Genomic DNA, 12,852 nt, shown 5'->3' with positions numbered 1-12,852 from the left:
AAAAAAAAAAAAAAGCAGAGCTCTGCATTATGACTAATCGTCCGTGTTAGTGAACTTTGTCTTTTTCTGAAGTATCTGTAATATTTGCACAAAAGAGCATCGTAATGCATCATACATAAACAGTGCGTATGAGAGGGATGAACTGTGAAAACTTGTGGGATATGGAGATGATGGGAAAAATTTGGAGTATTTTTTGAAAAGGTTAACTGTCATTGATTTGAGCAGCTTTTTGGGGGATGGGACTAGCTAGAATGAAGCTTTCAAAAACCTATAGCAAACTTTCTGCAGTTGAGGGAGAAGAAAATTGTAATAAGATTATTATAACAAGCATTTATAAATTTATTATATGTTCTGGACACTAGGAATATAGTAGTGAATACAACAAAAATCCCTACTCACATGAAGATTATCTTCTACTAAATATGTATTTTATATAGTGTATACGTTTTTTACAATGTAGTAGAAATTGTACTAAGGTGATAGGTGAAAGCTGTCCATTTTATCAGCGTTTGAAATGGAAGCTGAACAAAAGCTGTTATTTCAGTAGCCTTTTAATTAATGACCGAAACAAGTTTGGGACAGATGTGTTGACCCTTGCTAACTTGGTTTTTGGAAATCTTATATATTGCTTTAATAGAAATACTTTTCTTCCAAACCAAATAAAATTGTATAAAAAGGTTATGCTTTAATTTGTAGTATCACATAAAGTTGCTTTAAATGTATGAATAGTTCCTGAGTAGTATTCGGGATAACACCCACTTAGAAGTGGAGTTTTATGGTGCCTTGTGTATATATCACATTATGGAAATAGAAGATTTGTTTCAAGAATAAAAACCACATATTGACTATTGAGATTTTATCAACAGAAGCAAATTTCTCTAGTTCCTCTGTGTATACACAGTGTCAGGGAGTCTGTGTGGTGCTGGCTGCCTGTTGGATCTTTATTATTTTTTGAGATATAGGTCTTGCTTTTTTGCCCAGGCTGGTCTCGAACTCCTGGCGTCAAGATATCCTCCCTCCTCAGGCTCCCAAGTAGCTAGCACTACCGATGCACATCACTGTGCCCAGTTCTGGGTCCTTATTTTAATAAGAATCTTTTGTGATTTTACTTAAAAGCAAATAGTAGAATATTTGCTATGAGACCTCTCTTAATTATTTTTTGAGGATCTGGCTAGGACCTGTGACTCCCTCATACTGCACTGGTCAGTGGAATCTGGTAACTCCCTGCATGGTATTGAAGCCAGTTCTCTTGTGTAAGGGGTGCATAGATGTTGTGTATTCTCAAGGCCAGTGAGTAGGGCAGCAGGAGCTGAGGGCCGGTATTGGTGGGCTGGGTGGCTCTTCCCTTTACCATTTTCTTCTGTTCTGGAGTGTAGCATAGCACTGAGGGCATTTTGTTCATCTGTTTATAAAAAAAAAAAAAATGGCCTTGCTTCAAGGAAAGGATAACATCTTTTATACTCACCTCTTTCTCCCCTATCACGTTAATGATATCTTTATGTTGTTCTTCAATTTAAAGTGTACTGAAGTGAAGAATTTATTCACTGTCAGAAATATTAACCTTTTTGTCAGTAATGCAGTACCTATGTGTCCTTTTTAATTGCTTCATTCCTTGCCCACCTCTTTTGGCTGTGAGCAGGTTAAACAGCTAAAGAGTATTGTTTTTCCTTTTATTTTGCTGTCTTCTGAGTACATTTTCAATTTTGTGAATTGAGAAGGTGGCATGGGGAAAATGCCATTAATGAAATCATGTGTATAAAAAGTATGTATTATTCATGTGATATACACAACTGATTGTGTTTCATCATTTCCTCTCTGCTACCAGTAACTTCAGTCCAAAATCCTTTCCCTTCAGCTCCAGACCTTATATTTAAAATGTGGCTCTTATTATAATGAATTTGCTACAATAAGATTATATTTCATGCACTGTCTTATGAATTAAGAACCAAAAAGTGAATGTAACTGGCATGCTTTGGAGCTGTTACCTCTACCTCTACCCCCTCCACAACCCACTTCCTAACACATACAGTATTTTCCGTTAGCTGGGACTTCATAAGGTATGCCCTTATTGGTTTGTAATGTATATTTTAACTGCACATTGAATGATCTGCATTCTAAGTTTTATTCTGTAGTATTCTGATAATGTGTGGTAACGTGGCCTTGAAAAGGCTCTGTAAGGAGCGTTTGAATTAAACACTGACCTTATATGACTACCTGTGACATCTTGGGTATTTTCTCAGTGCTTCTGTATGATGCTGTAGGCTGATATTCTGGCAGAATGCACATTTTAAATGAAGCTTCAGTTTTCTCAGATTATGGAACGTTTTCATAAGAGAAGTTAGATGTCCTTGGGGAGAATGCTGACGTTGGATTCCAGAAGAATTCTAAGCATACTGAGCTTGATTTTCTCACATTTTCAAGGGTCTGTAAGTTCAAACCCTTACTTTTGTTTCAGACAAAATGGGTCTTACATGTACTATTTTTAACACTTCAACCAAAAATAAGTTTTTTGGGCGGAATTTAACCACCTTGTCAAATTCTGGGATGATCAAGCAAAGGCAGTTGGGTGAACCTTGTTCTCAAGGGGGTGTCAGGATTCTTCTTTTCTCTTGAAGCGTTGGTAGGCATGACCAAAGAAGCACTCTGCCCAACCTTTGCTCTGTTCCAGAAAAGAGATACAGCTTTTGATACAGTTTGGGTATTTATCCCTGCCCAAATCTCATGTTAAATTGTAATCTCCAGTGCTAGATGCAGGACCTGGTGGGAAGTGTTTGAATCAAGGGGGTGGATCTGTTGTAGCCAGTGCTGTTTTGTGATAGTGATGGCTCTCATGAGATCTGGTCATTTAAAAGTGTGTGGCAGCCCACCCCCCTGCTTGTATTCTTACCATGTGATGTGATATGTCTTCTCCCACCTTTGCTTTGCACCGTGGTTGGAAACTTCCTGAGGGCTCCTAAGAAGCAAGTGCTACTATGCTTCCTGTATAGCCTGCAGAACTACAGGTGTGTGCCACCACACCAGCTTTTTTTTGGGGGGGCGGGGGGAGCGGCAGGTAGAGACAGGGTTTCACCATCAAGATCAAGAAAATAGTAGACAGTTGTTTACTAAACTTGCCATGCTCGAGTTTGGATTTGGACTGAACTTACTGGTAGCAGCAGTGAAAAGATGAAACACAATTGGTTGTGTAGTTCTACTCTTGAGAATGAAGGAAATACGACCATTTACTCATGGGAAATAAGCTCATCTTAAAAATATTCAAAAAGAATTCTTACATGGATCTTTTATGTTAATATGAGACATTGCATGATTAAATGGGGTCCACAACATTTTAATAATAAATATTGTGACAGATTCCATATGATTTTTATTTCTTGTAAGTGCCCCCTATGAAGAAAGTCCAGGTTCTAACATTGAATTTCCACTGAGTTGTGAGTCAAAACAGCTATGATCTGGTGAGGAACTAAATCTGTGGCCTTCTGCTTCCCAGTGACAGTGTTGGGGAGTACCAAGGACTCAGGGTATTCATGATCATTACTGACATGTGGATGCATCTTTACCATTACATTTTATTCTCTCTGTCTTTCTTAAGAGAACCCTCTGCTTCTATCCCCCGCCCCCCTTCTTTATTTCTAACTCCTCTTCCCTCTTTTGGGCCGATTGAATCCCCCACCTTTTTTTCCTCCTTGTTTGGAAGTTACACCCTTGACTGTTTTATTAGTAGAGACTCTGGATATTTTAGCATGCATTTTTAATGTACAGATTGAGGTTATTCTGTATCTTTTCCTACTTCTGAAACAATGTAAGAATCTTAGCATGCCTTAACTTCAGTTAACTTAGTACTAACTTAATATAATTGTTATTGTATTTTGGTTCTTTTGATTTTTAGCCCCATGAGTTAGACACTACTGTTAACTGCTTTATTAATTTTTTTTTCAACCTATGCTTAAATTTACTCACCTGATATATTTTTTTGCTTCCCGTTTCTTGCATATTAAGCCACTTTCTGGGATCACTTCCCTTCTTCCTAAGGTATATTCTTTTTGTTTTGTTTTGGTTTCTTATTTTGTGAGGTATATTCTTTAGAAACTTTTTAGTGGCGGAAGAGGACATCTGTTAGAAGTAAATGCTTTCAGAACTTTTTATTTTTTGTCTTAATGTCCTTATTTTGTTCTAATTGAAAAAATAATTTTATTGAATATATAGTTCTTCTGGAATGATTTTTTTCCCTCTTTTAGTTGTTTGAAGATATTATTTCCTTGTCTCTCGCTTGCATTGTTGCTATGAGAGGTCAGCGGTCGATTTTACTGTCCTTTTTTAATAGATCATTTGTTTCTGGCTATTTAAAAAAATCTTTGTTGTCCTGGCCAGGTGCAATGGCTCATGCCTGTAATCTCGCCACTTTGGGAGGCCGAGGTCGGCAAATCACCTGAGGTCAGGAGTTCAACACCAGCCAGGCCAATGTGGTTAATCCCTGTCTCTACAAAAAAAAAAAAAAAAAAAAATTAGCTGATGTGGTGGCACACATTACTCCCAGTTACTTGGGAGGCTGACGTGGGAGAATCGCTTGAACCTGTGAGGCAGAGGTTACGGTGAACCAGGATCACACCACTGCACTCCAGCATGGGTGACAGAGTGAGACCCTGTCTCAAAAAAAAAAAAAAAAAAGTTATCCTAAAGCTTTTTAAAGTGTGGATTTCTTTTTATTTGCCCTATTTGGAATTTGTCTTCCCAAGTCTGAAAATAACATTTCATTCCTTCTGAACAGTATTCATCCATTATCTCTTTCAGTATTGTCTTTCCCATCATTCTCTCTGTTCTTTCCTTTGAAATTCTTAGTAGTTATATAGCAGACTTTCTCAGGCTATCTTGCATGTGTCTTAAATTCTTTTGTGGTTTCCACATTTTCCATAAGATGAAAATGTCTTGGTTTTTCTAAGCCAGGCGTGGTGGCTCACACCTGTAATCCCAGCACTTTAGGAGGCTGAGGCAGGTGGAACACAAGCTCAGGGGTTCAAGACAAGCCTGAACAACATGGCGAAACACCGATTCTACTTAAAAATACAAAACAACAACAACAAAAATTAGCTGGGCATGGTGGCATGCACCTGTAATCCCAGCTACTTGGGAGGCTGAGGCAGGAGAATGGATTGAACCTGGGAGGCAGAGGTTGCGGTGAGCCAAGAGCATGCCATTGCACTCCATCCTGGGCAAAACAGCAAGACTCTGTCTCAAGGAAAAAAAAAATACATACATATATATGTATAAAAGAAAATGTCTTGGTTTTTCTACAGAATTTCTTCATTTTGACTTTCTAGGTTACTAATTCTCTTTTCAGTCAAGTTTAAGTCAGTATTAAATTTCTAGAAATGGTAGAAATTATTTTTTTCTTGAATTTCTATTTTGATCCTTTTCAAATCTGATGAGTCATTTTAGAATGTCTTTTCCCTATCTGTACTCTTCTGTTAAGATAAACATGTTTTTAATATTGCATTTTCAATTGTTGGAGTATCTGCGTCATTATGGATCTGATTACACAGGTGGTGATTTTGCTTACTCTTGCCCAAGATGGCTCATTTCCTTGTATACGTTGTTTTTATTTTTAATTTGTGAGTTCATATTCCTGAAATTTTGTTGTGGGAATTCTTTGGGTCCTGTGTTTACATTACCTTCCATGAGGGAAATTTTTAATTTATATTTGCTTCTGCCACCTGCTTAGAGGTACCACTAATACATGACCTCTTAAATGTAAAAGTTTTCTGGACCATATAGATAACATAATTGCTATACCTAAACCCCTGCGGAAGGCCAGCTTTTGATTAGAATTTGTAGTGGATTATAGGGGCCTTTTGGTCTTTTCCTCCCTGAGCGAGTGAATGCTTAGACTGACAAATACCCTACTCTAGACGTGGTGGACTTTCTTGATCAGTCTTAGGGTTGATGACTTACTAAGATTGTTGCCTGTTCCATCTCTGTGCAAAGTCTCTGATCTGAGGCATCTACCTTGAGAGGGCCCTGGCCTTGACCCATTAAAAACCCAAGTTCTCATCATGAAATAATACCTCTCCCAAAAGCCCCCACCCACCCGCCAGAAGAAACACTGTTTTTGGTGATTGCTTGCTTCCCTGAAGTTCTGCTTTCTCTTTTCTAGCCTCTGAGAATTTCTCTTAATTTCTCACCTGCTTAGCTCTGCATTAAAAAGTGGAAAAGCATTGTTAAAGCATCATCTCCATACTGTAAAATTACAGATTTTAAGAGTACAATTCAGATTTTGGTAAGTTTACAGAACTGTGCAACCATCACCACAATCTAGTTGTAGAATTTTTCTATTATCTATATATTTATCTATGTAAAATATATCTATATATATTTTATAATATTTCTATTATAAAAAATGAAGTATAGACTTCATTTTTTAGTATTGTAGGATCTCTTGTTGCTCCTAATAAGATCACCAACACCTTTCCCTGGAAATTGGAAAGGTGCCTATTATCATTTCCCTTGTGGGTGTGGAAGTAGTTGTTAAAAACTTCTTGAGTGGCTCTGAAATGTATATGACCTGTATTTGGGACGTCTCATTTTATGTACGACAGGTTTGTAAAAGTTGAGTTTTTGATTTTATTGTTATTTTTGATTTTAAGGCATTCAGATGTTTTAAAGAAGAAAACTCAGTTAGCTTGACCCGGGGGCACAAGGGAAGAGATGTATGTTTTGAGCTCTGTCCCTTTGGCCTGCTGCTGCATTGGTGGGTCATTATTTAGACTTCAGAGCTCCCTATCCCACATGTTTTCTTAATTGTTTACTCCTACAACAGGCATAAGCTGTTATGAGAGTTGGTGATTAATTTATTATCAAGAACAAAAAGAAATCTTGTCTTCCTACAAACATTCTAGGGTAAGAGGAACTCAGCCAAATGGGAATCCAGGAGCAGTTACTGAAGGAAGTAGGAAACAACTTGTGTTTGAGTTCAGTAAATCATAAATCTATGTATAGTAGAGGAAAATAGTCATCATGGTTACAGAAGGAGCAGGATTGAAATAAAGTCATAATGGGATTTTTTTCCTAAATGAAATTTCATTTAACAAATTTTATTTAAGTAAAGATCATCCGTTGTGGAGTAAAGGTTGAGCCTTTCTAAAAGACTGAAAAAGCTGTCTGTCATGTACAGGTGTCTCATCTGTCGATCTGACACAGTGGGCCTGTGAGTCTTCCTCAATGACTCAGACTTGAGCTTGGGTTTTCCTGAAACCAGCAAAACCCAAGGCAGAGTGTTTGCCTGTTTTCTGAAACCCGCTCTTCCACAGGGTCCAAACTTCCACACGGTAGGCACAGATGGTACAAAGGAGGGCTGTCTGAGGTCAAACAGCGGTTGTGGCGTCAGTCTCAGCCCACCTCTTCGAATAGTGGGAATCAGAGACATTTTAGTTGCTAATACAAGTAACTGGTAGCAAAGATAATTTATTCTCCTAACAAATCCAGAGATAATTCTCACTGTTCTACAAAGTCTTGGCTCTGCTAGGTTGTCTGTGGAAATTAACTACTCCAAGTGTTCCCCTTCCCCTGTCCCCTCCCCGACTTGACAGAGGTTCGATTTGTCATCCAGGCTGGAGTGCAGTGGCATGATCGCAGCTCACTTCAACCTCTGCCTCCCAAGTAGCTGGGATTACAGGCAAGTGCCATCGCACTGGGCCAATTTTATAATTTTAGTAGAGATGAGATTTCGCTGTGTGGCCAGAGGCTGGTCTCCAACTCCTGACCTCAGGCAGTCCACTCATCTCAGCCTCCCAAAGTGCTGGTATTACAGGCGTGAGCCACCGCACCTGGCCTTTTTTTGGGACAGGGTCTTGCTTTGTTGCCCAGTCATGGCTTGCCACAGCCACGACCTTCTGGACTCAAGCTATTCTCCCAACTAAGCTTTCTAATCAGCTAGGACTATAGGCACATGACACCATACCCAGCCGATTTAATTTTTTTTATTTGATAGAGATGGGGTCTTGCTATGTTGCCCAGGCTGGTCATAAACTCCTAGCCTCAAGTGATCCTCCTGCTTTGGATTCCTAAAGTACTGGGAGCCACTGCACCCAGCCCGGAGTGTTTCTCATTCTAACCTCAGGATCTTCTTTAGTCTTGTTGTTAATTGTCAGTTCATTCTAGAGCCCCAGATTTTCCACAGAAAGAAGCATTTAGGAAGCTCCTCTTCTTACCCTCTCCTTTAATTGTAGTCAGGCCTGACACTAGTATGTGAGGTTAGCCTCTCAGAGAGCTATGGTCTTGATGTTGCATTTGCACATTTGTCATTGTTAGAAGTGAGTAGCCCTGTCTCTGGGGGGTGAATTGAAGCCCATTCATCTGGAGAAGACTGTTAGTGACAGGCGCTCCTTCCTCTCCTCCCAGGTCTCCTGAAAATAGGCAGTACGCTCTTATAGAACATTACTGTTTCCACAGTACACCGGAAATATTTTTAAATGATGTTTTAAAATAAAGAACAAGACTTCCATAACCTTTGTTTTGCTAGTGTTTGTAATCATGAAACAAAAAAGATGCTTTAAATGAATCAGCCATTTAAGCCTTAGCCACACACTACCCTCATGTGTCTGATGTAGAGAGTACTTATATAATATTTTGCTTCTTTTTAAAAAAATCTTTTCTTAATTTAAATATTTTTCTGAGTTTTAAGGATTCTTAAGATTGAGAATACAGAGATATTTTCTATTCTAAATTCTAATTATAGAATTCTAAATATAGAATCTTTGAAATAAGATTAGGCTTGTCTTGGCTGTCCTGGATCCAACATTCAGCTGCCCTCCTAAGTGATGGCAAGAGGCAGGGTGCTGGGCACCTCACCAGGGATCTTTGTTCGTCCCAAAATGCTAGTTTTTCCAGTGATCATCACCAAATTTTATATTTGTTCAAAATGTTGTCTTAAGGCAGTGAAGCAATGGAAGTTGTAGGTTTCTCTTCATTAATACATCTAATTCAAGCTTTCTCCTTCAATGAATATTTTTATTTCCTTTTTTTTTTAAGTCTTACATTTTACCAAATTTATCTTAGGTCATATTTTGCAGTGATTTTTTTAAACAAACAAGTAGAAATCCCCAGTCATCTCTGTAGATTGTCATCTTGAAAAGAAGTGTCTCTTTGCTTGGGTCCAGATGACAGAGAAGGTAGAACTGTAAGCTTCAGGGAGTATAAGTGTTGCTTCTTTATGTGATTTTGAAGGACTCATAAACATTAGAGATCTGACTTTCCAGTTCCCTTACATTTTTATGTTTAAATGGCATGTTAACTTCTTTTGTTTCTTTGTGTTTGGGCATTGCAGGATTCTGATAGTTAGCAGTCTTATAGAAAAGTGATAATCGTTAGCCGTAACACTGCAAACAACTGCCATAATAGTATATAATTTTTCTGATGTGTTATGTGCTTAAGTTGGGTGGAGGAGTGAAAATCAAAGGTTACTGCCATTGCCCTTGTTTACTCTAGCATTTAAATTCCCAGAAAGTGCCTCTGATACTCAACTGCCTACGCCTTTATCATTCATAACTCAGTTTGCACCTGGGGTTAAGATATGTCTCAGTTCCATGTATTCATTTGGGCCCAGATATTGCTAATGGAATTGGCAAGCCTGTTCATTTAGAAACATGGATAAGTGATCACAGCCTTAGCAGTCGCTACACAGTAACATTCCAGAGCTTCAGCAAAGGAAGTATGATACAACTTGGAAAGATTGTCCCTGGCTGCATGAGCTGTATCCTTGAGATAATCAGACAGGAGCGTAAAGATTTCAGTTCAAATTAAGCCGAATCGGCCAGGAGAGATTCAAGCTCAATGTTTTGAGAACCCAGTTGAAGGGCAGTTTTGCTCTTAACTATGGAACATAATCAGTTTCCTTTTCCACTCTTGATAATGATTGCTTTTGGTTCATCTTGATGTTGTCTTCGTGTAATTGTTTTTATTTGAAAAATTGCATGGAGTTTAAATAAAATTCATCTTGCCTTAAGTTAAACATCTATTACCTGTCAAATGAAAATAGCACCTTAGAGTTTTTTATTTCCTTCCTTCAAGAACACTGCAAAACGTATTTTTATTTGAGGACAACAGCAGTTCTTCCCTGATACCCTCGATTCCTCAGCTTTTCTCACCTTATTGCCCATACTGGAAGAAACTTTTTCTGAAGTTACTGTTCAGGCGGGTTAGAGGCTGTGCAAAGCCTGTGAGTTACAGGCTCTGGGATCTTACAAGGTTTGGCACCAACCTGCAATGTGATGTATGTTATGAGTCTGTATAGTTTGCTTTGTGCAGAGTTAACACTGTGTACTCGTATAAGTAAATAATCAGGCTGCGAGAAGGGAGGCACCCTTGGTGCTGTTGTCCTCTGTTCCGGAATGGTCAGAGGTAGGACCAGGTATGTGTGTTTTCCTCAGCAGGCAAAAGAGAAAAATCTTTAAAGATTATTTTTTATATTTATAGGTTGCCAACTTGGCCTGTTCCATCTCAAATAATGAAGAAGGTGTAAAGCTTGTTCGAATGTCTGCAAGCCAGTTAGAAGCCCTCTGTCCTCAGGTAAAGTATAACTGACATTGGTGACAGCATCACCAAATTGAATTTGATTAGAGTGGAGATGAGGTTTATTTTGTTAAATTTTGTTTTTAGGATTTTAGTTGGAAGTCTTGGGGACAAATCACTGACACAGAACCCACATAGTTTGGAATATTTTTTAACATTAAGTGACATTTGTACAGGAGATTACATGTTACCCCTTGCTCTTCATTGAAAATGCATAGTGGGCTGGGCACGGTGGCTCATGTCTGTAATCCCCGCACTTTGGAATACTGAAGTGTTGGGTCACTTGGGCCCAGGAGTCTGAGACCAGCCTGGGCAACATAGCAAAACCTCATTTCTAAAAACAAAATTTGCCCAGCAAGATGGCATGCATCCGTAGTCCCAGCCATTCAGGAGGCTGCAGTGGGAGGCTGGCTTGAGCCTAGGAGGTGAAGGTTGCAGTGAGTGGAGATCATTCCACTGCACTCCAGCCTTGGTGAATAAGTGAGACCTCGAGGGGGAGGTATGGTGCCCCCACTGCTGGAAAATGTAGGGTGGCAGTGACCACAATCTCCTTGAGGAAGAGTCTACACACTCCTTGAGCCTTGAGTGATGGCCATCTATGACTTCTGGCCATCCTGGAACCATGATGGTTACCCCACACTCTTCACCTACATCCATTTTAATGGCCAGTATTCGGGTCTTTGTGCTGAAGGAGACCAAATTCACAAGCTAGTTTCTTTATTCTGTAGTGTCTTAAAGCAGCCTTATAATACAGATAGTGTAACTTAATTCGGCCAGCTTCTGAAGTGAAAGCTCAAGAACTTGTCTCCGTTTATATTGGAAGACTGGTGATTAAGTCATGTTACGCATCTGGCACTCTAGAAAGACTCTGAAGCAAATACAACAGCAAATGCTTTTTAAGTGCCCAGTGTGTTGCCTGCCTTCTGTGAGGAGAGCTGAGTCTGTCTGGCCTGACACTCCTTGTTATTCCAGGGATTTCTAAGGAGTACAGTTGATGTTTCAGTAAAAGAAAATGCCTCTCCACTTTTCCATTTATAAAATGCTCATGGCACACTCTAAGGGCTCACCTCTCTTTACATGTTCTGCCAGAAGGCAGTGGCCGCAAATAAACGAGTGTAAGCAGGGGGACTAGAGTAATGAAGTAGAGGTCATAGGAATGAAGTTTCTGTGTTATGTCTGCAACCAATTTTAAAATATTCTGTGGCCATTTTTTGGCTTTTTCATACAAATAATCCCTGACATTCAAGGTGGGCAACCAAAATAAGTAAAGCCTCTCTTGATGGTTATCAATCTGGCATTCTAATTGGTACATGGGGCATTTGTTCTAGTACCTAACCATGTGGATTAATTTACTAATGAGAGTTGCTCTGTCTTAATATTACTGTGATGGGCCCATTGTGAATCACATCATCTGATGGACATTTCCCCAGCGTTAGTTCAGTCTTGAAATCTGCCAGTCATTGACAGCTATGTAGATATTTGCAGTGGATCCAATCACCACATCCAGAAGGATCTTGGATGGCCAAGTTGTATGAGACAGATTTGAATTTGGATTTCTAAACTGGCATTCTTTCCTCAAGTTTGTTTGCCATTTACCCTAACAGCACTTTGTTTTTAATGCCTTTGGTTTTCCATTTGGTTCTGAAATGCTTGAAAAGCGACAATGCTTTCACATATCTGTGGAAACAGATGGTAGCATACACTGATCACACCTACCACAAGAGTATTTATATAAATGATCTTAAAAACCAGGAAAAAAAATCACATGGAGAGTCTAGTAGATCCTAATGAAAATGATGGTGTGCATAACTTGTGTGGCTATGTCACATGGGCTTGAGTTAGCCATCAGAAAGCATTGTGTCTGCCTCTCCCTTGTAGTTTCATTTTTCCTACTAAAACATTTCAGGAGGAATAGGCTTTAGGCAGACAATGCCCAGACCAAAGTTGGTACTGGATATGTGTCGTGCATAAAAACGTGTTTTTTCAACTGTGATTATTCTTCAGACTCTCATCTGGGCTCATTGCTACCCTTGTTCACAAACTGCTAGGCATACAGGACTGGGCAGGTTTAGTAATGGCAAATAAAGTAGGTGTTCACAGACATGGTCACAGCAAACTGGGCATCATGTGCTTGTTTTTCAATAAGGCAGCTCTGACTCCACCCCAGCCCCATTATTGCCAGATCCTTTCACTCTTCTTCTTCTTTCTTCTTTCTTCTTTCTTCTTTCTTCTTTCTTCTTTCTTCTTTCTTCTTTCTTCTTTCTTCTTTCTTCTTTCTTCTTTCTTCTTTCT

The 12,852-nt window shown here is 39.1% G+C and overlaps 1 protein-coding gene across 6 annotated transcripts in view; it reads left to right on the top strand.

Moving 5' to 3' along the window:
* The window catches only part of CTNNA1 (catenin alpha 1), a 175,551-nt gene that overhangs the window by 136,716 nt on the left and 25,983 nt on the right, over positions 1-12,852 (top strand). For all 6 annotated transcript variants that reach the window (XM_017500916.2, XM_017500918.2, XM_037728640.1 and 3 more), the window contains one exon: positions 10,465-10,557. In XM_017500916.2, coding sequence (XP_017356405.1) covers positions 10,465-10,557 — 93 coding nt within the window. The remainder of the gene's footprint in view (positions 1-10,464; positions 10,558-12,852) is intronic.

The sequence above is a fragment of the Cebus imitator genome, unplaced genomic scaffold (assembly GCF_001604975.1).
Source record: "Cebus imitator isolate Cc_AM_T3 unplaced genomic scaffold, Cebus_imitator-1.0 Scaffold274, whole genome shotgun sequence".
Lineage (NCBI taxonomy): Eukaryota > Metazoa > Chordata > Mammalia > Primates > Cebidae > Cebus > Cebus imitator.
The sequence above is the reverse complement of the archived record's forward strand: the minus strand, read 5'-3'. Positions and strand labels throughout refer to the sequence as shown.